The sequence below is a fragment of the Bufo bufo genome, chromosome 9 (assembly GCF_905171765.1).
Source record: "Bufo bufo chromosome 9, aBufBuf1.1, whole genome shotgun sequence".
Classification (NCBI taxonomy): domain Eukaryota; kingdom Metazoa; phylum Chordata; class Amphibia; order Anura; family Bufonidae; genus Bufo; species Bufo bufo.
The window spans coordinates 93,873,961-93,901,960 of NC_053397.1; the positions used below are offsets into that span (position 1 = coordinate 93,873,961).

Genomic DNA, 28,000 nt, shown 5'->3' on the forward strand with positions numbered 1-28,000 from the left:
AAGGACCTAGCATAGTCTCTCATAAAAAGCTCATTCATTCTACAGTATTATACAGTAAATGTCTATGAAAATCACAGTCTGTTGCAATAATGTGTCTGATAACAAGGATAGAACTGCAGTATTTGAGGGGAAAAAAACTTTGGGAGTAATTTACTATCAGATATACCTTAGTTTTCTGGCATATACCTGTGAAAGGTTATTTGTCTTAATTTGTCTTTCATTAATTGTCTATGAAAAACAGTCTGTTGCAATAATGTGTCTGCTAACACAAATATAACAATGCAGTGTTTACAGAAATGTAAACTACGGTATGTGTTTAATATGATGGGTACAAAAATTGTATTTTCGCTGTAAAATGATTTTACTTCAATGCAATGGGTTTAATAACACAGCACATCGCTCCTCTGCCTGTGTCTGCTCTGCTAGTATTGTGCTGTGGAGCTCCTGCATGTACAGTACTCAGTGCAGCCTCAGTGAATCCATACTCTATTACACAGAAGTGTAGGGGAGTACGGAATCTAAATTGCAATAGTGCTATTTTACTAGGAAAGTAAAAATTAAATAAATAAATGAAAATAAATAAATAAATAATAATAATAATAATAATAATAAAAGCATATTACAAAAATGTATGTAGTCACATTTAGAGTAGATCTTATTAAAGTTAATTTGTATGTTTAGGTACACTTTAAAGATTTCCCTCATGATAAATCTTCCCCTAACAGGGAAAATTAACAGCTTACCTGTCCGAGCTCCAGCATCGTGATCCTCAGCCTCAGTATGGCCAAATGCGCTGCTAAGCCACATTCCCTGGTGACGAGACAACATCCTTAGCAACAGGATACAATGCTCTGTTCCTCCCTGCAGAGAGCATGTGCTGGAGGAGAATAGCAGTGGGCTGATTGCTCAGCTGCTCTATTCCTATGTGCTAGTGTTTCTGACTAATGGAGCGCCTATGAGGTTCTGATCCTGGGATTCTGTGCTCTATTTAAACCCATATACCAGTGCCATTGATAGTCTTGTTTGGCTCACTAGCTGCCTTCCTGTTTCTGTGTGTTTTGGATTGCTTGTTCCTCTGACCCCAGCCTTTCTTCTGACGACTCTCTTTCTCTCGTTTGGTACTGCTTAGCTTGTCTGGGACTGACCCATTTATATATGACCCTGTTTTTGTGTTGTTTTGTCTCTTGGTGTTTGTCTGTCTCTGTGCGTAAGTAGCATCGGGACTGTCGACCAGTTGCAGTCTTGCTACCTGCAAGTGGATAGAGAAAGCAGGCTGGGTTCTAGGTTAGGGCTCACTGTCCATGTCTGTCCCTGCCTACCAGTGTTACAGTCCATTTAAATCACTGGTTTGTTAGTTTAAAGGAAGGAGGAATGGTGTATTTAAAACCTCCTCATCATAACTTTGTTGAATAAATTTACTTAATACATTAAATTGGTTAGGTAATTAACAAATTTTGTGGTACCAACGTATTTTAGTAGATGGGTTATTTTAGTAGATGAGCTTTCATGGTGATCAAAAACACAAGTCCAATAACATATTAAACTCTGCTGCATTTGTTTGACTCCTCATTTTTGATTATACTTGTTTTTGGATCACTAAGTATTTGGAAAGCAGTGTGAAACAAAACCCATTTTCAGTAATACCAGTAGTAGTAGTCTATGGACACAATCTTTATCAATTCATGCCTATTTATATCTCATAGTTTGAGCAGTTGGCCTATCTGTGGATGGAAAGGCAAAAGTCGGGAGGAAACTACAGCCGACACCGAGCACAGACAGAAAAACATGTAGTGTTATGTGTCAGTTCTTTGAAGATTGATCTACTAATGGATTTCTTGAATGAATTCTATGCACACCCAAGGCTTCAGGTATTCTTTAAACATTACAAAACCATTACAAAACTACAATATAATTCAGCAATGACTTTAAAATATAACTGTTGGTTACTTTTTTATACCTTTTATATAACTTGACATACAAATATATTTTCCTTTACTTTTCTCTTGGCTTGACATACAGAATCCTGAGATGAGTTGGGCATAATGCTCTATTGGAACTTGTTTGCTATATAGTATATGTCTATATGGGTCCATCAAGCAGAGATGTCAATACAAGAGTTTTACCAGGATGTTGCAATTCTATATTGAATCTGTATCATGAGAAATATGTCTGTCACTTATTTTGTCACTTGTAAAGTGACACAATTGCAATAATAAGATGATAGCTGCTATGCCAGTGGCCCATACCCACTGCCGCTCCACTCCCATTAGCAGGCATTGGCACCTCACTACTAATCCACTTCCCCTCTTTCATAGGCCGGAGGGCCACTCCTTTTTCCCAGTAGGTGTAGCCACTGGAGTAGCTGGATGATCCTACTGGCAGACTGTGGTCTGTTTCTTGCTGGAAGTGCCTCTCACTGCCTGTATGGCGCTCATACACACTCCCGTCGGCACAGGGGCCAGTGTGTGCACACCCTAATCTTCCCTAGCCTATGGCCAGTAACCCTTCCTTTCCCTGTGGGAGAGTGACTGAGAAATAGGTTCTCGTCTGCTAGACTTCTATAATGGTGTGCTGTTATATGTTTGCCTGTGTACCAACTTCTGTCTGTTTCCCAGATTTGATCATTTTCTGCCTGTCCTGACCTCTGCCTGATCTTCATACTGATCATGAGCTGCCTACCACCTCAGACTATTTATTGGATTGCCTCTACTTGATCTGTTTCTCACTATGGTTTTGTCTGATCCCTCGGTGCGCTTCACCAGTGTCTCTTGACTGCCGTAAGGAAGCTGTCATTGAACAGAGACTACTCTGAAGTGGTGCCCCTGCAAGTCCAAAACCCTGTATATGGGTTAAAGGATGAAAAACAGTAGGATGTGGGGTGACTTTGATTACACCCTTAGGCCTATTGCACACAACCGTATAGCTTTTTCAAAAAAATGGATCCGCAAAAAATATGGATGACATCCGTGTGCATAAAGTTTTTTTGCGGAACGGAGTAGCTGGATGATCCTACGGAACAAAAAAACTGAACGTAAACGTGTGCATGAGGCCTTAGGAGTAGCCCCAGGCCATATCTGTTAAAGTGACACAATGGGACCACACTTGCTGTGTAACAATAGCGCTGAGCCCCAGCACAGTCACAACTGGGACCACTAGGTTTAGTAGAGGTTAATTTAATTTTGAATTGAATAATTCAATAAATTAATTTTAATTTACTATATGACCTGTGTCTCACATAATTTGCCCTGGAATGTCCAAAGTAAAAAAGCCCAGAACTGCCAAAATTCACAAATCCTAAAATCTATTTAAATATTGAAGTAGACCATGTAATTACAAAATTGTTATCTCTTTTGAATACAGGATTATTATGTGGTGATCTTGTGTCCTACGGAGATGGATGTTCAAGTCAGGCGTATTCTTCAAATTCCAATGTGGTCCCAAAGAGTCATCTACTTACAAGGCTCAGCACTTAAAGATCAGGATCTATTAAGAGCAAAGTAAGTAAATATTAAAGGGGAGATTGGAGATTTATCACCCCATCATGCCTTGTTTTTTACTCAAGCTTAGTTGCAAATGGAGTTTTTACACCCTCCTCTCCAGTTTCCATAAAATGGGACATGGCTGTGGCTAGGCATATGCAGGGCTATTGGCTTCGCCACTTTCATTGATAAGTGGCCTAAATGTTGACAGAAATCAATGCCACCTAGAGTAAATTTCAGTCAAGAGCATGGACTTCCAGAGGATGCATTTATTTTATGATGAGGTATGCTCCTTATCATAAATAAAATGCCTCCTCCAGTGGTGCAGGGCTTATCAAGGCTGGTGTAGTTCCAGTTTTGAGAAATCAGACCTTTATCCCTTTTTTCTCATTTTTATTCATGCAGTGCCATCATATTCTTCTGTATTATCATATATAACAGTAAGATGTGTTTTCAGTTAGAATTAAAAGAGCCCCTGTCAACAAGCTCAACACTATTAAACCAGACATATGTCACGTTCGGATGTGGGAGGGAAACACCACACCAAACATAGGAGGGAAAGGAGTGAGGGAATAAGGCCTAGAAACTAGGGAAAGGAGATGGACTACCAGTATGAACAGACCCCAGAAGTAGGTGAGTTCAGACACAGGAATACCATATGTCCTAACTCACCCTATAGGACCCTGGTACTAATTTCAGGACTGAGACAACCTGTTCCTCCAAAAGGAAGGATGAACAGGAGTCTCCCTCAGGCCTTAATACAAATGACAGGGAAATCCAACACACAAAATAACCCAAACAAAATGCAAAAGGGAAAGAAAACACTTAACTTCAAGTGGCTATGGCAGCACCAGGAACTCAGCCGAGATCCACACACCAGCTATCCACAACTCAAACTGAAGCTATAAACTGCATAGCATAGTGGGAGAAACAACAATAAATAGAGAAGGTTAAATGACCATAATAGCCACACCTGGGGAAAGAAGTTGTGGCAAGCACCAGAAACAACACAGGCGTCATTTGATCCAAACAGAAAACATGTCAGATCAAACTACATGTTGCCAGTCTCACCGATCTCCTGCCACTTGTCGTGGGAACGTCCGTGACAGTACCCTCCTTCTACGGGTGACCTCCAGGCACCCAGGACCAACCTTATCCGGATGAGACCTGTGAAAGGCTTTAACCAAATGACTGGCATTCACGTCAGATGCCGGTACCCACATCCTCTCTGGTCCATAACCCTTCCAGTGAACAAGATAGTGAAAAGATCTACGGAGAACTCTAGAGTCAATAATCTTGGTGATCTGGAATTCCAAACTGCCGTACACCATGACAGGAGTGGGTGGCAAGGGGGACGACTACAAAGGTTCAACATATCTCTTCAACAAAGATTTGTGAAACCCATTATGAATTTTCAAAGCCTGAGGAAGTTCAAGACGAAAAGCTATAGGATTAATAATGGCAGTGATCTTATATGAACCAACAAACCTTGGACCCAAGTTCCAAGAAGGAACCTTCAACTTCATATTTCTTGTGGACAGCCACACAAAATCACCCACACATTTAGGTCCGGACCATTCATACATTTCCTGTCAGCCACACATTTATACTTGTTGCCCATATTAAGAAGACAATGATGACGAAAAACATTCCTCCTCGGGGATACCAGAAGTATCCAAACCAGATAATGTGCCAACTTGAGGATGAAATCCCATATACCCCCAAAAATGGTGACTTACCATTAGACTCCTGTCTATGATTATTTATGGCAAACTCTGCCAAAGACAAAAACAAAGACCATTCCTCATGGTTCTCAGAGACAAAACATCTTAAAGAGAACCTTTCACTAGAATAAAAAATCTAAACTAAGCATACAGACATGGAGAGCGGCACCCAGGGATCTTCCTGCACTTACTATTTTATCCCTGGGCGCCGCTCCGTTCTTCCGGTATAGGCTCCGGTATCTTCATATGTTCGGCTCAACTGGGTGGAGCCTGCCAGCGTCTCCTTCTTCCAGGCTGGAGTGCTGACCAATCGCAGCGCTCAGCTCATAGCCTGATAGAAAAAAACTCTCAGACTATGAGCTGAGCGCTGCGATTGGCCAGCACTCCAGCCTGGGAGAAGGAGACGCTGGCAGGCTCTACCCAGTTGAGCCGAACATATGAAGATATCGGAGCCTATCCCGGGAGAACGGAGCGGCGCCCAGGGATAATAGTAAGTGCAGGGAGATCCATGGGCGCCGCTCTCCATGTCTGTATGCTTAGTTTAGATTTTTTATTCTAGTGAAAGGTCCTCTTTAAGTAAGGCTACTTTCACACTGGCGTTTCTGGGTCCGCTTGTGAGATCCATTTCAGGGCTCTCACAAGCGGCCCAAAACAGATCAGTTCAGCCCCAATGCATTCTGAATGGATAAGGATCCGTTCAGAATGCATCAGTTTGCCTCCGTTCAGCCTCCATTCCACTCTGAAGGCGGACACCAAAACGCTGCTTGCAGCGTTTTGATGTCTGTCTGATGAAACTGAGCCAAACGGATCCGTCCTGACTTACAATGTAAGTCAATGGGGACGGATCCGTTTTTACTGACACAATATGGTGCAATTAAAAACGGATCCTTGAAACACCATGAAATGCACTTTATGTTTACTAGAAGAATAATATAAAGACTTTTTTTGTTTGGAAAGAAGTTTTTTGTTTGGAAAGAACTTTTATTGATTCTTACAAGGAACTTAAAAATTTTTTGCGCTTTGATTATCTTATTCAAACTATAGATCCTCACCTATTTACCATTATAAGGCCTTACAATCTTGTGTCATTATTAATGTGTTTTTTCAGTGATTTTATTATAACTTTTTATTGAGTTTTTATTTTCTTGAATATTAAAATAGTGTGATCACTTTATATATCGTATATTCTGAATATGTAGCCACACATACAGAGTGCCAGTCCGTATTATTTATTTATTTCCAATATTCTCTTCTGGACTAGAGCACCTGTTCCCTGTCACATAGGAGTGAGCTATTCCTATTACTTTTTGAAAACGGATCCTCCTCCCATTGACTTTCAATGTCAGTCAAAACGGATCAGTTTGCATTATCATGAACAAAAATATATTTTTTTGTTCATTGTAATGCAAACGGATCCGTTCTGAATGGATACAAGTGTTTGCATTATAGGTGCGGATCCGTCTGTGCAGATACCAGACGGATCCGCACCTAAACGCAGGTGTGAAAGTAGCCTTAGTCTCCAGACTCTGATTAGTGTGCTCCGTCTGTCCATTCGTCTGAGGATGAAAAGCAGATGAAAAAGACAGTTGTACCTGTAACGGACCGTTCAGCACACAACTCCGTTCCGACGATATTCTCCTTTCCATGCACAGGCAGCTACTGCAAGCACCAGTCTGCCGAACTGCAATCTACACGAACACTGGAAACCGCGGAACAGGAAAAGCATACAATCGGCTTACACTCCTGGCAATCAGCATACAATCCAATTCCCCCAAGAACGAGACGACACTTCGCTTGAGAGTTAAGCAGAACTGACTGTACTTCAAGTACAGCCTCTTTTATTCATAAACCACAAACATAGTACTGCCCACAGGGTTTTGAAATACAACCAATCAGTAATTTACAACACGTACAATGTAAGTACAGCAACCAATCGTTCACGCCCCCAGAGGACCAGAAGGGAGACTGCGACCCATGACAGATACAACATATCCCCACAATGCATCATGGTTTCCTCCTCTCTGTCCCGGAGACAACCGAGGAGCAATCCAATTATCTCTCAGGACAAAGGGAGATCGCCAATACACATGTGTAGACAACAGGACAGACATCACCATTTAAACACACAATGGGACAATGGCACAATAGAAACACACCCAGCATATTCCTCCCAAGCTGACAAGTTACACTTATTATAAATTGTTACAACTTTGTGAGTTTACATTGTAACTACATATAACTTATATAAATTTAACCAGTATAACTTAGGGAAAAACCTATCCAAAATTCACTTGAATAGGTTCAGGGGTTTAAAAGTTAGTAAAAGTATCTTAAAGGGCCGTAATCCAAGGGCAGGAGGCGGGCAAACAGCCCGCTCCAAAACACTGTGGCGAAATGGCTTTCGCCACATATCTTCCCATTCGGGGGGAGACTAACCAGGTAGCTGACCTTCTGTCGGTCAGTGCCTGAGTTAGTCGAGTCAACTACCCACAGTAAATTACAATCGACAAGGCAGCTCCCCCACAATAATATACAATCTGCAGTGCAGTCCCCCCCCAACACTTGGTTACTGCACCCAGGGAATTTTGTAGCTTGTTTCGGTCCCATGGCTTCACCATGGCTGTGATGGGCACCGGTCTCTTGGCTTTGTGGGTCGCTGAGTGAGCAGAGACCGGCGGTACTCTGCCCTGATGCCAGCACTTCAGCTGGGGGGACCTGCAGGTAGACAAGCCTGGGACAAGGGGACAAAGAAGGGCAGAGGCCAACTGTGCTCTGCCCAGTTGCCAGCTCTTCCGCTGGAGCAACCGGGGTATAGTCCTGCCCAGTGACAAAGGGAAAGTTAGGGCAGAGGCCAGCGGCGCTCTGCCCAGATGCCAGCTCTTCTGCTGGGAGGGGGTCAGAGGAAGCTAACGGCTCCTCTACTGACCTCAGTACCTCGGTAGGGGTTAGCTGTGGAGGGTAGGGATCGCTTACCTCCTCCTCCTGGTACTCACACTGCCGCTGGAGATCTGGGCCGACTGCCCAGCATCCCTGTAGGGCTGGTAGAGAGACTTCGGTCCCATCTCCCCTTGCCTGCTCGGAGTCCTCCCAGGACCAGTCTATGAGGTCCGCGACCTCCGGTACTTCTGGTCTTTGTTGGGGGAGAAGACCGACTGTCTCTTCTCCCATGAATACACATTGGCGCTGGGGAGTAAGAACGGCCCCTTCATCTCCCTGTAACTCACACTGCCGCTGGGGAGCAAGGACGATACCTTCAGCTCCCTGGGGCTCACTTGGCTGCTGGGGAGAGAGATCAACTATCTCTGCTCCCTGCAGGACACACTGCCGCAGGGGAGAGGGGACAGCACCTTCAGCTCCCTGTGGATCACTTGGCTGCTGTGGAGAGGGACCAACTGTCTCCTCTCCTAAGGGTACACACTGCCGCTGGAGAGAGAGACCGGTTGTCTCTGCTCCCAATACAATACTCGGCTGTTGGGGAGGTAGGACGGCACCTTCATCTCCCTGTAACTCACACTGCCGCTGGGGAGCAAGGACGGCATCTTCAGCTCCCGGGAACTTGCTCGGATGCTGGGGTATCTCCCCCCTGTTTACCGCTGCCATGGCCTGCAGGTACTCTCTGATCCTCCACTTCACGATCTGCACGAGGCCCTCGGCAGGGTTGGGTCCCAAGAGAGACAGCACCCCATTAACCTCTCTATCAAACTCCTCCTGAGTGTAGCAGGGCTCCATGCTTGCACTGCTGATTTTGGTTCCTTTGTAGATAGGGGTGCTGTACGGGTACTAGCGTTGCCCTCAGTTTGTAATCCAGGAACTGGTGTTGCCTTGTAGCTGTCCTTCTGGGCCGTGAGAATGATCCCGTTGCTTGCCACCAATTGTAACGGACCGTTCAGCACACAACTCCGTTCCGACGATATTCTCCTTTCCATGCACAGGCAGCTACTGCAAGCACCAGTCTGCCGAACTGCAAACTACACGAACACTGGAAACCGCGGAACAGGAAAAGCATACAATCGGCTTACACTCCTGGCAATCAGCATACAATCCAATTCCCCCAAGAACGAGACGACACTTCGCTTGAGAGTTAAGCAGAACTGACTGTACTTCAAGTACAGCCTCTTTTATTCATAAACCACAAACATAGTACTGCCCACAGGGTTTTGAAATACAACCAATCAGTAATTTACAACACGTACAATGTAAGTACAGCAACCAATCGTTCACGCCCCCAGAAGACCAGAAGGGAGACTGCGACCCAGAACAGATACAACATATCCCCACAATGCATCATGGTTTCCTCCTCTCTGTCCCGGAGACAACCGAGGAGCAATCCAATTATCTCTCAGGACAAAGGGAGATCGCCAATACACATGTGTAGACAACAGGACAGACATCACCATTTAAACACACAATGGGACAATGGCACAATAGAAACACACCCAGCATATTCCTCCCAAGCTGACAAGTTACACTTATTATAAATTGTTACAACTTTGTGAGTTTACATTGTACCTACATATAACTTATATAAATTTAACCAGTATAACTTAGGGAAAAACCTATCCAAAATTCACTTGAATAGGTTCAGGGGTTTAAAAGTTAGTAAAAGTATCTTAAAGGGCCGTAATCCAGGGGCAGGAGGCGGGCAAACAGCCCGCTCCAAAACACCGTGGCGAAATGGCTTTCGCCACAGTATCCCCCAGCCGATTACAGAACACCTTCCAGAATCTGGACACAAATTGAGTCCCACGATCCAAGACCACGTCAGAGGGAATGCCATGAAGTTTCACAATGTTATCAACAAACACTTGTGTTTTAGCATTAGGAAGGCCAGGCAATGCTATAAAGTGCACCATTTTACTAAAACGATCAACTACCACCAGAATAACTGTCTTTCCAGACAAATTTGGCAAATCAATAATAAAATCCATAGACAAGTGAGTTCATGGTCTAGACGGTAGGGGCAATGGAAGTAGAAATCCAGAAGATCGATTTGGACCGGCTTAAAAAAACATCTGTAGAAACAAATGACATACGTCAAACCACCATACGGCGTTCAGACGATGAAATTAGCGAAATACTACACAGAAATGACCTTTCAGATGATGAAAAAATTAAGAGCTACACTACCGTGTTACAGAGATACTTGATGCTCAACAAACAGTCCGGTAAAGAAATGTCAACCTTAACTCTGATTACACAGCCGCAACCCGATCAACAACAATTGACAAATTACATCTCAATCAACCCCGATACTAAAGAGATACTCGACAATGTTAATATACGTTATAGAGAAAATGCTCAACTTTTGTTGAACAAACTGTGGCGCTCAGGTGTCAAGTCGTACTGGAACTCCAGGGGCGAATTCATTTACAAAGATCAAGCTATACCCGGTTCCAACATCATCGACCTGATTCGCATAGCTACGCAGAGCCACGTTGTGTCTAAAGTGCCTCACGTTTGGGATAGTTTTCGCAGAGCTGAACATTCCGTCAACCGATATCGGTAATACAAGAACGAGAGAACTTTTCGATAATTTAAAAAGAGGTTCGTCTGGCGAACCCTTTGATGCGCCTCGTACTCATTTTAGGCAGCCGTTGTTTGTAACATTGCCAATAACGCTGGGGACTTTAAGAACTCAACTATCATCCCTGTGCCGAAGAAACAGGGCGTTTCTGATCTAAACAACTTCCGGCCCATGGCTCTGACTTCGGTGGTCATGAAGACCCTAGAGAAGGTGGTCCTCTCCATCCTGAAGCCCGCCACTCTGGACCGGCTGGACCCTCTGCAATTCGCCTACAGGGCAAACAGATCCACTGACAATGCGATTAACATGTGTCTAGAGTACGTCACTGAACACCTTGACAAACCCAACACATACGCGAGAATCCTCCTTCTACACTTCAGCTCGGATTTTAATACCATCTCCCCCAGCATCCTGCAGAGGAACCTCACGGCGCTTGATGTCCACCCAACACTACGACATTGGATCATAGACTTCCTCACTAACAGGTCCCAGGTCGTCAGATTAGACAATCTGTCCTCCAAACCGAGGGTCACCAACACTGGCGCCCCTCAGGGATGTGTACTATCGCCATTCCTGTTCTCTCTGTACACGAACGAGTGCAGATCGGCTGAGGCCTCGGTTAAAGTCATCAAGTTTGCAGATGACACAACACTCGTGGGCCTGATTAGCGACAACGATGAGCAGGCCTACCGTAAGGAAATCGACAGGGTCAGCAACTGGTGCGGCGTGCACAATCTGGTCCTAAACACCAAAAAGACGGTGGTCATCGACTTCAGGAAGAGAAGGGCAAATCCGCCCCCGACCTACATTGACGGATCTGAAGTCGCAAGGGTACCCAGCGCCCGCCTCCTAGGCTCGACAATCTCTAAGGAGCTATCCTGGCGTCCCAAATTCTTGTCTATCATAAAGAAGGCTCACCAGCGGCTCTTCTTCCTTCGACAACTGAAGAAGTTCGGCATGGCACAGGACCTACTGAAGTTCTTTTACTCCTGCACCATCGAGTCGGTCCTGTGCTCATCTCTCCTGGTTTGGTATGCCGGCTCATCAGCCAGTGACAAGCGCAAACTACAAAGGGTCATCAGCTCGGCGGAGAGAACTACCCGACTGCCACTACCACCCCTTGACTCTATCTTCTCCCACAGACTGCGCTCCAGGGCTCTGAAAATATCCAATGACCACCCCCATCCGGGCCATCATCTCTTCAGACGTCTAAAGTCCAGCCGCAGGTATCAGGCTATCCCTGCAAGGACATCGAGGAGGCTGAACACTTTCTTCCCAACGGCTGTCAGACTGCTGAACTCACCACGCCCCATCACCCGCTCATAATCCCTCGCCCCTGCTGTGCCCATCGCAGAACATTACCCCCTCCCCCGTGTTCCCCACCGCCTCTTGTCAACCACTAGTACTATGCCTGTACTGTGCCTAACCCAATTCCAGGCACGATCGATTGTGTCGTGTTTAGCGAATAAAGCTGATTCTGATTACCTAAAAAGAGAGCGTCTCCTTTGTCACAGACGGCGTGGTTAATGTTGTAAATTTTTTACTTTGAATGCATATAAAATGTATTTGTATGTAACGCATTATAATGTTTTTATTTGTTTTACATAATTTTTTTGACTTTGAATGTATATAAAATGTGTTTGTATGCAACGTCTTGTAATGTTTTTATTAGTTTTACATAAACTGTTTTTAAATAAAATGTAGTCCGCTTTTTTCTTTTTACAATAAATCCACTATCTTGATTAGTTAAATTTGCATAAACAGTTGGGTCACATTGATTGATAGACGCTGCTTAAAAATGTTGCTAAAATGACGGGTATTGCCGTGATATTGAGAAAACAGTACTACATGCCGAAAGCTGTTGGCTCTTATGGCGGCGTAGAGCCCTTATTCAGAGAAGTACGAAAATTTGGAATAAGAGAAGAAGCTGTAAAAAATTGGCTGCGCAACGAGGATACTTACACGCTGTACAAACCTGTTAAAAAATCATTTAGAAGAAACAAAGTTATGGTTTCTGATAAAGATGATCAATGGCAGGCCGATCTTGTGTCAATGATAGATTTTTCTAAAGAAAATAACAGTGTAAAATATTTGTTGATGGTTGTCGATATTCTTTCGAAATACGCTTGGGTATCCAGGCTTACGGCGGCTTTTGAGCAGATATTTAAGTTAAGCGGCTAAACTAGTCGAGGTCGGTCCAGGAGGTCACGTCTGTACAAGGGAGGAGGCAAAGATAAATCCGAGAGCGAGCCGAGGTCAAAATCCTGGAAGTCACATCAGTACCAGGGAAGAGGCAAAGACAAATCCTAAAGCAAGCCAAGGTCAAAATCTGAGAGGTAGCATCAAGGTTCAGGGAGCAGATAGATGAGGTGTCAGGAAGCAGATCAAGGGTCAAGTCCAGAGGTAGCTTAATAATAACAATAATACAAAGCCTAAGGGACGAAAATCAAAGGCAACCTGTGGCCAGCAGGTTGCCTGTTTAAATAGTGGAGGGAAGGGGTCATGTGACGTGGTCAGCATCACATGATCCCTTCTCCCTGACAGTAGCCGAGTGTCCAGCTCGGTGCTCAGCCCCAGCTGGTTCCCATGGTGACGGGGAGCGTCGGCCGCTCCTGCAGGAGCAGTGCGGCCGAACATCCCGCCTCCCCCGTAGCCATGGCAACCAGGACGCCACAGATAGGAGAGCGCAGCAAGGAGACCTGAATGTCCTGGCTGCCGCGAGATCGGGGGTCGAAGGCGGAGCAGGGATCAAGACGCCCGCCGTCTGCCTCTCATGACAGTGACGAAAGAGAACTCTTTAACCATTTGGAGAAATATCTATGGACATTACGCCGCTATTAAAAAATATAAACCGTTGTTAAAAATAGGCGATCACGTCAGAATTGTTCGCTATAAGGGAACGTTCGCGAAGGGGTATGATCAAACCTATACGGATGAGATATTTACCATTACGCTGAAAAATAAGGGGACTCAGACCCCTTTATAAGTTTAAAGATCTATCTGACGAGCTCATTGAAGGCTCGTTCTACCCTGAAGAGGTCCAAAAAGTACCCTTCGATAACAGACGCGTTTATCGTATAGAAAAAATCGTGAAAAATAAGAAGGTTAGGGGAGAAACGTCGTATTTGGTAAAGTGGGTCGGATACCCTGAAAAGTTTAACTCTTGGGTGTCTGAAAAACTGATGACGAGCGTGTAAACTATGGAAGACAATTTTTTATCACGCTGCCCTGCAAGGCCTCCACCAAACTTTACCCCGAAAATACCATCACCGATTACACCACTAAATTAGCAAAAGCCATTCATCTTCGAGGCCCTTATGAAGTGGCTTTAGTGGAGATTCAGTGCCCCCATACATGGGAAACCTTCGGTCCCGGAGATGGTGTATTCTACATCGCGCGTCGCGACGAACCGCTCAGAGAGTATTTTGTTAAATCGGGTTATTACCCTAATATGCACAAACTGATCAAAGCAATTAATAACAAACTTGAATCTATAAAAATTCTGCCTGATCAATTGCGGTTAAGATACGACGATATTGACAGAATCATTTATGTAAGGAAATCGCGCTTATACGCGTTCATTCCTTGTGAAAGGTTGGGCAATATATTGGGCCTTCATGGTTATTCGCGCGATCGCTCGAACAAGAATGTAGACTCTGAGCACATCGTTTTGTGCTACAACGACGCTGGTTTACCTGTTTTAGAGCGCTTCGTGGACGCTGATTTAGCTCCAACAAATGATAATGATTCTTTACCTATAAAGAGAAAAAATCATCCCGATATTAAAGCCGGATATTATACAATGTTTGTTTGTATCGACATCATTCATCATCAACTTGTCGGCAATAGTTACGTTCAGCTTTTAAGAACTGTGGAAGTAGGCGGTAAAAATACCGAAATAGTCACGCAAAAGTATAACAGACCAGACTATATACCTCTCTGCAAGCGACACTTTGATACCATTACAATATCGATACTCATGGATCAAGCTAAACCCGCTAAATTCAAATACGGTAAAACTATCGTACAATTATACTTTAGACCGCGCGCTGCGACAACGTATTAAAATGTTGTCTCAAAGTGTACGGCGACCCGGAGGCATATACACATTATTACATAGCGCAAGCCGGTCATGGTTTGAAAGGGCTTCACGGCGATGAATTCATGTACGGTTCTGGTCTCTTGGGTTTATTTTGTGGTTTGTTTCGACGAGTCGTTCCCCTATTCATAAAAGTCGTAGAACTTGTAAAACCGCACGTAAATATGGCCGCTAGGAATATAGCTAAAGATGTTGTCGCTACGGCGTCGACTGCCTTTATGGATCGAATAAATAGGTCTGTGCAAACGCAGGAAGGCTCCGGCATTGTGCAAATTCGCAAGAAAACGCGGAAAAGAAAGCACGTCCGCGAAGCCATAGTCCTGCCACATTTTAAGAATAAAGTATCGCCACCTAAGAGACGTTGTCACTAGGGATGAGCGAACCTGAACTGTATAGTTCAGGTTTGTACCGAATTTTGGGGTGTCCGTGACACGGACCCGAACATTTTCGTTAAAAAAAAAGCGCTTTCTTGGCGCTTTTTGAAAGGCTGCAAAGCAGCAAATCAACAAGCATCATACTACTTGCCCCAAGAGGCCATTACAGCCATGCCTACTATTGGCATGGCTGTAAATGGCCAGTGCAGCATGTGACCCAGCCTCTATATGAGCTTGGGTCACGTAGCGCTGCACGTCACTCTGCTGATACAAGTGTAGGGAGAGGTTGCAGCTGCGATGTTAGGGCGAGATTAGGCAGTGATTAACTCCTCCAAAAGACTTCATTCAGTGATCGATCTACAGCTGTGGATCATTGCACTGCTGCTATTCAATTGCTCACTGTTTTTAAGCTGCCCAGAGCGTTTTTCAGTCACTTTTTTCTGGGGTGATCGGCGGCCATTTTGTGACTTGTGGTGCGCCAGCACAAGCTGCCACCAAGTACATTTAACCATCAATAGTGTGGTTATTTTTTGCTATATCCTACATCAGGGTCAAGCTGTCAAGTGCATTTAACCATCAATAGTGTGGTTATTTTTTGGCCATATACTACATCAGGTGCAGGCTGAGCCTGTGTCACCCAAGTGCATTTAACCATCAATAGTGTGGTTATTTTTGCTATATCCTACATCAGGGTCAAGCTGTCATCAAGTGCATTTAACCATCAATAGTGTGGTTATTTTTTGGGCATATACTACATCAGGGGCAAGCTGAGCCTGTCACCCAAGTGCATTTAACCATCAATAGTGTGGTTATTTTTTGGCTATATCCTACATCAGGGTCAAGCTGTCATCAAGTGCATTTAACCATCAATAGTGTGGTTATTTTTTGGCCATATACTACATCAGGGTCAAGCTGTCATCAAGTGCATTTAACCATCAATAGTGTGGTTATTTTTTGGCAATATCCTACATTGGGGTCAAGCTGAGCCTGTCACTAAGTTATTCTCAATAACTTCACACACACGCTACAGTGCAGATCCAAGTCTAATTCTGTGCTTAAACGTATACCTGTCACCCAGCGCCTAAAAAATAGGCCTCACATTTATATTCATCCAAATCTGTCATTACTGCTTTAGCTGGTCAAGTTACTTAGTGTACGTCAAAGCACAGTTTTTGTTCTGGGTTGAAATACAATTCCCAATTTTGCAATTCTCTAAATTAGTGGTTTCTGCGGTATCAGGCCTACTTTTAAATATATCCCTAAAAGGGTATATTAGATTCAAGGTGCTGATAGGGTAGTTCTCAATAACTTCACACACACGCTACAGTGCAGATCCAAGTCTAATTCTGTGATTAAACGTATACCTGTCACCCAGCGCCTAAAAAATAGGCCTCACATTTATATTCATCCAAATCTGTTATTACTGCTTTAGCTGCTGAAGTTATTTAGTGTCCATCAAAGCACAGTTTTTGTTCTGGGTTGAAATACAATTCCCAATTTTGCAATTCTCTAAATTAGGGGTTTCTGCTGTATCAGGCCTACTTTAAATCTATCCCTAAAAGGGTATATTGAATTCAAGGTGCTGATAGGGTAGTTCTCAATAACTTCACACACATGCTACAGTGCAGATCCAAGTCTAATTCTGTGATTAAACGTATACCTGTCACCCAGCGCCTAAAAAATAGGACTCAAATTTATATTCAGCTAAAACTGTCATTACTGGTGTGCCTGTATTAGTGTAATACGGTACCTAAATAGATAGCCAGATAGTGTTAGGTGTCTGTAAAAAAATAAGGCCTGAATTTGAATTCAATACATTGGCCCGAATAATATTTTTCTTATTGTGGTGAACGGTAACAATGAGGAAAACATCTAGTAAGGGACGCGGACGTGGACATGGTCGTGGTGGTGTTAGTTGACCCTCTGGTGCTGGGAGAGGACGTGACCGTTCTGCCACAGCCACACGTCCTTGTGTACTAACTACCTCAGGTCCCAGTAGCCGCCAGAATTTACAGGGATATTTGGTGGGGCCCAATGCCGTTCTAAGGATGGTAAGGCCTGAGCAGGTACAGGCATTAGTCAATTGGGTGGCCGACAGTGGATCCAGCACGTTCACATTATCTCCCACCCATCTTCTGCAGAAAGAGCACAGATGGCGCATGAAAACCAAGCCCATCAGTCTGTCACATCACCCCCATGCATATCAGGGAAACTGTCTGAGCCTCAAGTTATGCAGCAGTCTCTTATGCTGTTTGAAGACTCTGCTGCCAGGGTTTCCCAAGGGCATCCACCTAGCCCTTCCCCAGGGGTGGAAGAGATAGAATGCACTAACGCACAACCACTTATGTTTCCTGATGATGAGGACATGGGAATACCACCTCAGCACTTCTCTGATGATGAAACACAGGTGCCAACTGCTGCGTCTTTCTGCAGTGTGCAGACTGAACAGGAGGTCAGGGATCAAGACTGGGTGGAAGACAATTCAGGGGACGATAAGGTCCTAGACCCAACATGGAATGAAGGTCGTGCCACTGACTTTCACAGTTCGGAGGAAGAGGCAGTGGTGAGACCGAGCCAACAGCGTAGCAAAAGACAAAGAGGGAGCAGTGGGCAAAAGCAGAACACCCGCCGCCAAGAGACTCCGCCTGCTACTGACCGCCGCCATCTGGGACCGAGCACCCCAAAGGCAGCTTCAAGGAGTCCCTGGCATGGCACTTTTTCAAACAATGTGCTGACGACAAGACCCGAGTGGTATGCACGCTGTGCCATCAGAGCCTGAAGCGAGGCATTAACGTTCTGAACCTTAGCACAACCTGCATGACCAGGCACCTGCATGCAAAGCATGAACTGCAGTGTAGTAAACACCTTAAAAACAAGGAAGTCACTCAGGCTCCCCCTGCTACCTCTTCTGCTGCTGCCGCCTCGGCCTCTTCTGCTGCTGCCGCCGCCTCGGCCTCTTCCTCCGCCTCTGGAGAAACGTTGGCACCTGCCGCCCAGCAAACATGGGATGTACCACCAACACCACCACCTGCGTCACCAAGCATCTCAACCATGTCACACGGCAGCGTTCAGCTCTCCATCTCACAAACATTTGAGAGAAAGCTTAAATTCCCACCTAGCCACCCTCGATCCCTGGCCCTGAATGCCAGCATTTCTAAACTACTGGCCTATGAAATGCTGTCATTTAGGCTGGTGGTCACAGACAGCTTCAAACAGCTCATGTCGCTTGCTGTCCCACAGTATGTTGTTCCCAGCCGGCACTACTTCTCCAAGAGAGCCGTGCCTTCCCTGCACAACCAAGTATCCGATAAAATCAGGTGTGCACTGCGCAACGCCATCTGTGGCAAGGTCCACCTAACCACAGATACGTGGACCAGTAAGCACGGCCAGGGACGCTATATCTCCCTAACTGCACACTGGGTAAATGTAGGGGTAAATGTAGTGGCGGCTGGGCCCCAGGCGGAGAGCTGTTTGGCGCACGTCCTTCCGCCGACAAGGATCGCAGGGCAACATTCTTTGCCTCCTGTCTCCTCCTCCTACTCAGCTTCCTCTTCCTCTTCTTAAACCTGCTCATCCAGTCAGCCACACACCTTCATCACCAACTTCAGCACAGCCCGGGGTAAACGTCAGCAGGCCGTGCTGAAACTCATATGTTTGGGGGACAGGCCCCACACCGCACAGGAGTTGTGGCGGGGTATAGAACAAAAGACCGACGAGTGGTTGCTGCCGGTGAGCCTCAAGCCCGGCCTGGTGGTGTGCGATAATGGGCGAAATCTCTTTGCAGCTCTGGGACTAGCCGATTTGACGCACATTTTTTGCCTGGCGCATGTGCTGAATTTGGTGGTGCAGAAGTTAATTCGCAACTACCCCGACATGTCAGAGCTGCTGCATAAAGTGCGGGCCGTCTGTTCGCGCTTCCGGCGTTCACATCCTGCCGCTGCTCGCCTGTCTGCGCTACAGCATAACTTCAGCCTTCCCGCTCACCGCCTCATATGCGACGTGCCCACCAGGTGGAACTCCACCTTGCACATGCTGGACAGACTGTGCGAGCAGCAGCAGGACATAGTGGAGTTTCAGCTGCAGCACGCACGGGTCAGTCGCACTGCGGAACAGCACCACTTCACCACCAATGACTGGACCTCCATGCGAGACCTGTGTGCCCTGTTGCGCTGTTTCGAGTACTCCACCAACATGGCCAGTGGCGATGACGCCATTATCAGCGTTACAATACCACTTCTATGTCTCCTTGAGAAAACACTTAGGGCGATGATGGAAGAGGAGGTGGCTTAGGAGGAGGAGGAGGAAGGGGGGTCATTTTTAGCACTTTCAGGCCAGTCTCTTCGAAGTGACTCAGAGGGAGGTTTTTTGCAACAGCAGAGGCCAAGTACAAATGTGGCCAGACAGGGCCCACTACTGGAGGACGAGGAGGACGAGGATGAGGAGGAGGAGGATGAGGATGAAGCATGTTCACAGCGAGGTGGCACCCAACGCAGCTCGGGCCCATCGGGCTGGTGCGTGGCTGGGGGGAAACGCAGGACGATGACGATACGCCTCCCACAGAGGACAGCTTGTCCTTACCTCTGACCAGCCTGGCACACATGAGCGACTACATGCTGCAGTGCCTGCGCAACGACAGCAGAGTTGCCCACATTTTAACGTGTGCGGACTACTGGGTTGCCACCCTGCTGGATCCCCGGTACAAAGACAATGTGCCCACCTTACTTCCTGCACTGGAGCGTGATAGGAATATGCGCGAGTACAAGCGCACGTTGGTAGACGCGCTACTGAGAGCATTCCCAATTGTCACAGGGGAACAAGTGGAAGCCCAAGGCGAAGGCAGAGGAGGAGCAAGAGGTCGCCAACGCAGCTGTGTCACGGCTAGCTCCTCTGAGGGCAGGGTTAGCATGGCAGAGATGTGGAAAAGCTTTGTCACCACGCCACAGCTAACTGCACCACCACATGATACGGAACGTGTTAGCAGGAGACAGCATTTCACTAACATGGTGGAACAGTACGTGTGCACACCCCTCAACGTACTGACTGATGGTTCGGCCCCATTCAACTTCTGGGTCTCCAAATTGTCCACGTGGCCAGAGCTAGCCTTTTATGCCTTGGAGGTGCTGGCCTGCCCGGCGGCCAGCGTTTTGTCTGAACGTGTATACAGCACGGCAGGGGGCGTCAATACAGACAAACGCAGCCGCCTGTCTACAGCCAATGTGGACAAGCTGACGATCATAAAAATGAACCAGGCATGGATCCCACAGGACCTGTCCATCCCTTGTGCAGATTAGACATTAACTACCTCCCCTTAACCATATATTATTGTACTCCAGGGCACTTCCTCATTCAATCCTATTTTTATTTTCATTTTACCATTATATTGCGGGGCAACCCAAAGTTGAATGAACCTCTCCTCTGTCTAGGTGCCGGGGCCTAAAAATATCTGACAGTGGCCTGTTCCAGTGGTGGGTGACATGAAGCCTGATTCTCTGCTATGACATGAAGACTGATTCTCTGCTGACATGAAGCCAGATTCTATGTTATGGGACCTCTCTCCTCTGCCTGGGTGCCGGGGCCTAAATGTGTGACAGTTGACTGTTCCAGTGGTGGGTGACGTGAAGCCTGATTCTCTGCTATGACATGAAGACTGATTCTCTGCTGACATGAAGCCAGATTCTCTGCTATGGGACCTCTCTCCTCTGCCTGGGTGCCTGGACCTAAATATGTGGCAATGGACTGTTCCAGTGGTGGGTGACGTGAAGCCTGATTCTCTGCTATGACATGAAGACTGATTCTCTGCTGACATGAAGCCTGAATCTCTGTTATGGGACCTCTCTCCTCTGTCTGGGTGCCGGGGCCTAAAAATATCTGACAGTGGCTTGTTCCAGTGGTGGGTGACATGAAGCCTGATTCTCTGCTATGACATGAAGCCTGATTCTCTGCTATGACATGAAGACTGATTCTCTGCTGACATGAAGCCAGATTCTATGTTATGGGACCTCTCTCCTCTGCCTGTGTGCCGGGGCCTAAATATCTGACAATGGACTGTTCTAGTTTTGGGTGACGTGAAGCCTGATTCTCTGCTATGACATGAAGACTGATTCTCTGCTGACATCAAGCCTGATTCTCTGCTATGGGACCTCTCTCCAATTGATATTGGTTCATTTTTATTTATTTTATTTTTATTTTAATTAATTTCCCTATCCACATTTGTTTGCAGGGGATTTAACTACATTTTGCTGCCTTTTGCAGCCCTCTAGCCCTTTCCTGGGCTGTTTTACAGCCTTTTTAGTGCCGAAAAGTTCGGGTCCCCATTGACTTCAATGGGGTTCGGGTTCGGGACGAAGTTCGGGTCGGGTTCAGATCCCGAACCCAAACATTTCTGGGAAGTTCGGCCGAACTTCTCGAACCCGAACATCCAGGTGTTCGCTCAACTCTAGTTTCACCAGAAAACAAAAAGTTGTTCACTGGGCGACATCTTCTAATCAAACGCTATGGCTTTTGTACATAACGCGTCAGCCGAGTACGCCAAATCAGAGCTTGATATCTTTCCATATACCGCCTACGCAAACTAGTATTGAAAAATCGCTTTATGTAGAGGTGCAGCTGATCGCCACAATCACCGACAACGCGCCTTTGGAATTCTTCATCTCAGGCAGCGGTGAATATTATTGCGACCTAAATAACACTCTGTTGCACGTCGTTTGCAGAATCGTTAGTCCCGATAACACAGCCATACCCGGCGGCTCCTGCGTAGCCCTTATTAACTACCCTATCGCAATCCTCGGCGACACATTGATTTCAAGAAGCAACAACCTTTATACGTATAGAGCGTATATAGAGGCTCTAATAAATTATAATTCTCAAACTTTAGCCGCCCAATTTACCGGCGGCTTTTTTTATAAAGACACAGCCGGCCATCATAATGACCGGGCTCACGACGGTCGCAATGCCGGCTTCGCCAAGAGAGCGTAGTATACCACGCGCTCTAGAAGTGTGGAATTAATGGGACCTATTTACGCCGATATATATTTAATCAACCGAAGATAATACTGGATTAGATCTAAAGATAAAATTGACCAGAAACAAAGACACCTTCTGCCTTATGTCCGCCGAGGCGCCCCATTTTAAAGTCCAAATACAACAAGCTTCCCTGTTTGTCAAAAGACTACAAGTATCGCCCGCTGTGAGAATCGGGCACAGTCGCGCTCTGTTAACCACTAACGCAAAGTATTCGATCACACTCCGCTTAAAGTGTATAGTATACCGGCCGGTACTCGCATATCTAACCTTATTTCGGGAACATACCGAGAACAGTAATACTAAAGTTTGTGGACAACGAGTCATTTTCAGGTCATTAACAAAGAAATCCTTTGTGCTTCAACCACTATAATGTAAATTATGCAGCCTTATATTTGGACGGGCAACAGATACCCGCAGAACCGTTTCAACCAAATTTTCAAGACGAATCAGCGGCTCGAGAATATATGTCGATTGTGCATATTTTGGGAAAGCATAAGGCTGACAACGCTTTATCCATGGACTGGTCCGAACGGCTACACATTGTTCGCTTTTAATTTTTGGCCGGATCAAGAACCCGGTGGTCATTTCTCGCTAGTAAAAAGCGGAAATCTCATAGCTGAAATTAGATTTGCTGAGCCTGTTGTAAACATTATTAACATGATTGTGTATTCAGTTCATGAAAACATTATTGAAATAAATAACAGATGGTAAGTTTTATATGATTTTCAATATAAATGAATAATTATGAAATTACACGTGTTATTAAAACCGACTTTCACACCCGTCGCATATTTAAAGGTGTATTTCCGTGTGATTTATTACCTAAAAATAAAATCATCGACCGCCCGGCGGCCTACATTGTAAATACGGACAATTCGTATAAATGGGGACGACACTGGATTTTAATTATATTACAGCCTGATAACGTATCTATATTTTTTGATAGTTATGGATTATCGCCGTTGAGTGAGCTATTTCCTGCTGAATTTATAAAAAAATTTTACAAAAATTCTAAGACTAAAAGGTATCAAAACAGACAAATCCAGGACGTCGCTAGTTTGGTCTGCGGCCATTACTGCATCTATATCTTCCATTGTATAGCTAAAGGAATACCTTTTTGAAAGTGTATTAAAAATGTTTACGAGTGATTTTAGAAAAAATTATCGTGTTGTGCGCTCCATTGTAGCGAAGCGCATGAAACAATTATGTATACACTGTTGTAGTTACACACAAACTTGTCGGTCCCTAAGTGGTTGTTAAAAATGTAAGTTGACGTGTTGTAAATAAAGAAAAATTAATAAAACTTTTTAAAATCACTTATTTGCCATCCTTGATTTTTTATCGTTGCTATTATAACTAAAAGATGCCCGGCAGTGTAGTATACGTCTTTTGGACATGTCCGGGCATGCCAATATATAAAAGGCATATCAAAATTATATCAAAGTGATATCAAATCACAAAATAATAGTGGAAAGTGGTATAAAAACGTATTAAAATGTTATAAATGGGATATAAAAGTGTTAATAAAAGCTAATCATTTGATAAGGACTTATAAAGTGATATAAAAAGCTTATCATTTGATATAAAATTTATATTAGCGACAAAAAGGGCTTTAGACCATAAAACTGCACAGCTGAACGGTAAATATATTTTTATTTTGGCACTATTACACGCAAAAAAGTGCTTTAGAACATATAACTGCACCGATGAACGGTAAATATATTTTTCTTTTGCTACTAATACACAACAAAAAAGTCTTTAAAACGTATAACTGCACCACTAATCGGCAAATATTTTTTTTATTTTGGCACTATTACACGTCAAAAAGGGCTTTAGAACATATAACTGCACTGCTGAACGGCAAATAGGCCCTTATTTTTTTCCACTTATACACGTCACAGAAGGCTTTAGAACATATAACTGCACCACTGAATGGCAAATATATTTAACTTTTGCCACTAATACACGACTAAAAGGGCTTTAGAACATCTAACTGCACCGCTGAGCAGCAAATATATTTTACTTTTAACACTAATGCACCGCTTAAAGGGCTTTAGAACACATAACTTCACCTCTGAACCGCAAATATATTTTACTTTTGCCACTAATACACAACAAAAAGGGCTTTAAAACATAACTGCGACGCTGAATGGCAAATATATTTTACTTTTGCATCTAATACACAACAAAATGGGCTTTAGAGCATGTAACTGCACCGCTGAACGGCAAATATATTTTACTTTTGCCACTAATACACGACAAAAAGGGCTGTAATTTTTGCACTTCACCAAACAGCTAATATCCCACTAATTCTAGCCAAAAAATTCTTTAGAACATATAACTGCACCACACAAGGGCATTTAAGATGTAGACATATTTCCTTGTAATAAACCCAATTAATGGTTGTATCAAACAGCACTTGTACCCAATAACAGTTTGTTGGAATTACAGAGCTGTATAATGGCAATTTGGGTCCCCAGTGCAGCAAGGTGTAATAGGATTGTTCCTATTACCCAGTCTGTAACCTCCCCTACTGAACCCTGTTCAACATAAATGCTGTAGAATGATTCCTCCCTGCCCTTTCACTACACCTTGAATAATCTTTCCCTGCACTTGTAAATCGTTTTTTAGCACAATTAAGTTTTTCCTAGCACTATCCCTAGCGCCTGCAGATGTCTCTCCCTGCACTAAGTACACTAGAAAATGGCAGAATCCAAGATGGCTGAGGCTATTTATAGGACAGTGACTTCACAGGGCTGGCTGGCGTGCATGGCATTATGGGTGATCCCACCTTCCTAGAGTTCCTTGCTTCATGTCCTCACACGTGCAGGAGCCATTTTAGGAAAAAAATGTGATTCATTACTACGAAGCGTGAGGAAATTCGGATTCGGTGCAAATCAAATTTTTCCGGAAATTCGGATTGAATTTTACTTTGTCAGCTTCGATTTGCTCATCTCTAATTTTAACAATATGTTTAAGTTTTAGTAAATCTTTAAACTCAGTTTCCCAAGGCCCAGCATGATAAACAATTAGGGAAATAAAATATAATTGTATACCTAAAATTTAGGAATATTGACCGAACCGAGATGATTTCATGCTCTGTCCATTATGCATGTTAATATTTGCCTGTTGTTCCCCTTCATGTCATGCTATGCTACCCAATAAAATTCCAGCATTTTTTTTCTTCTACTAGCTGAGCAGAGTTTTGAAACTTTATATTATCTGGGCTAGAATATGAGGAAATGTATCTATTCTTTGGGCCAGAAATGTGGCAACTAGGAAGAAATGGGACTTTTGCCCATTTACGATACACTTGGCATTTGGGGAGATAGATTCTACATAGCCAATATAATTAACATTTTGTGCAATATCAACTGGTGTACAATAGACCATAAAAGTATGCCAGCTGGCATAGACTTCATTTCTGGTGCATGAACCACATGAAATGCAACAAACTTATTTAGGACAGTGCTTCTCTTAATAATTGTCACATCTGACTTTCTATTAAGACTATCAGGAGCTCTATACACAGCTTTGTGTTAGGCAGTTGACACCTACTTCTTGCCAACATCAATTTCAGAATACATGTACTTTTTATGCCCCCCCCCCCCCCCAAAAAAAAAAAAAAAAGACTTTTGATAGTCAGGGAAGCAAAAAAACTTAAATATCATCACCAAAATTGGCTTGGTCCCGAAGGGGTGATTGTGTTTATCATACGAAGTACTGTAATTCAAATAAACAACAAAACACTATATTTGTGTTTAATGTAAGAATCCCCAAAACAACAATTTAAAAAATCCAGCATTGTATTAAATATAAGTAAGAATATACATGAATTATTTTTAAAAGCTTTTGCAATCAGTGCTATAATTTTACATTTTTTTTTCCAGAATGGATGATGCCGAGGCATGTTTTATACTGAGCAGCAGATGTGAAGTAGATAGGACAGCAGCTGTAAGTATTATTGCTTTATTCACAGTACATTTACTCTTCACACATTATTGCCATAAGTTATTGGTTGCCACTGGACATTAGAGCAGAAAAACAGATGAAGACAGATACAGTAAGTTTACTGTGTCCTTTGTGTCCAGTGTCAAAGGCATTTAATACGGTGATCCCATGACCAGGTTATGTGACTTTGGCATGTGACAAATTGACAATGCAATTCCACTGTAAGGCCTCCTGCACACGACCGTTGTGTGCATCCGTGGCCGTTGTTCCGTTTTCCGTTTTTTTTCGCGGACCCATTGACTTTCAATGGGTCAGTGGAAAAAACGGAAAATGCACCGTTTTGCAGCCGCATCCGTGATCCGTGTTTCCTGCCCGTGAAAAAAATATGACCTGTCCTATTTTTTTCACGGCCAACAGTTCACGGACCCATTCAAGTCAATGGGTCAGTGAAAGAACACGGATGCACACAAGATTGGCATCCGTGTCCGTGATCCGTGGCCGTAGGTTACTTTTTATACAGACGGATCCGAAGATCCGTCTGCATAAAAGCTTTTTCATAGCTCAGTTTTCACTTCGTGAAAACTCAGAACCAGTGCGGTTAAACTGGGACTCCGATCGGTACACTCCGCTGCCACCAATGATAGGGGGGAGATTTTAATTAGGAGGGGGAGGGAGGGGAGAAGGCCCACTGGCCACAAACGAGTTAACTACAGGGGAGGGAGGGGGGGGGGCCCACTGGCCACCAACGAGTTAACTACAGGGGAGGGGGGGGCGGCTGCACTGGCCACCAATGAGTTAACTACAGGGGAGGGAGGGGGGGTCTGCCCCCTGCTGCCTGGCAGCACCTGCCAGGCAGCAGGGGGCAGTCATGTACACAGTTCTTTTAGTATATTCTAACCTGAAGTGTCCCCATCACCATGGGAACGCCTCTGTGTTAGAATATACTGTCGGATTTGAGTTTCACGATGTAACTCAAATCCGACGGTATATTCTAACATAGAGGCGTTCCCATGGTGATGGGGACGCTTCAAGTTAAAATATACCATCGGATTGGAGAAAACTCTGATCCGATGGTATATTAACTCCTGACTTTACATTGAAAGTCAATGGGGGACGGATCCGTTTGAAATTGCACCATATTGTGTCCGGCCAGGCGGACACCAAAACGACTTTTTTTTCAGGTCCGTGGATCCTCCAAAAATCAAGGAAGACCCACGGACGAAAAAACGGTCACGGATCACGGAAAAAACGGGACCCGTTTTTGCGGATCGCAAAAAAATACGTTCGTGTGCAGGAGGCCTTATTCTAATTTTATACGACTATGTTTTGCGATGTACCATGCATTTGCTTATGTCCACTGTGTGTTTTTAAGGTACCATTTTTTTTTTTTGTCCAACCCTTAAATGCATAACCTGTTTTTTAGCCATCATGGTTAATAATCATTATCACTGTTATACAGCAGAAACTCTTCCACCAACCTACTTGCTATAATATACAGACTATTAATGCAGTGAACTAATATGTGTTTGTTATTTAGGATCATCAAACAATATTAAGAGCCTGGGCAGTCAAAGACTTTGCTCCAAGTTGCCCCCTATACGTTCAGATATTGAAACCTGAGAATAAATTCCATGTCAAATTTGCAGGTAAATTTTTTTTTTCCAAACTATTATTCTAGTTTGATGAGGGTATAAACAAGAGTAATAATAAAAGAAAATTATACAGTAACAACATTAAAAGGGTATTCCCATGTGGGACATTGATGGCATATCACCAGTATATGCTATTACTGGCAGAAAATTGTGCGTCTCACCTCCGGGATATGC

The 28,000-nt window shown here is 44.4% G+C and overlaps 1 protein-coding gene across 1 annotated transcript in view; it reads left to right on the forward strand.

Annotated features, from left to right (window-relative positions):
- The window catches only part of LOC120978569 (potassium channel subfamily T member 2-like), a 1,475,081-nt gene that overhangs the window by 547,968 nt on the left and 899,113 nt on the right, over positions 1–28,000 (forward strand). Inside the window, 4 exon segments of the mRNA XM_040406800.1 lie at positions 1,704–1,868; positions 3,361–3,497; positions 26,114–26,177; positions 27,712–27,820. Coding sequence (XP_040262734.1) covers positions 1,704–1,868; positions 3,361–3,497; positions 26,114–26,177; positions 27,712–27,820 — 475 coding nt within the window.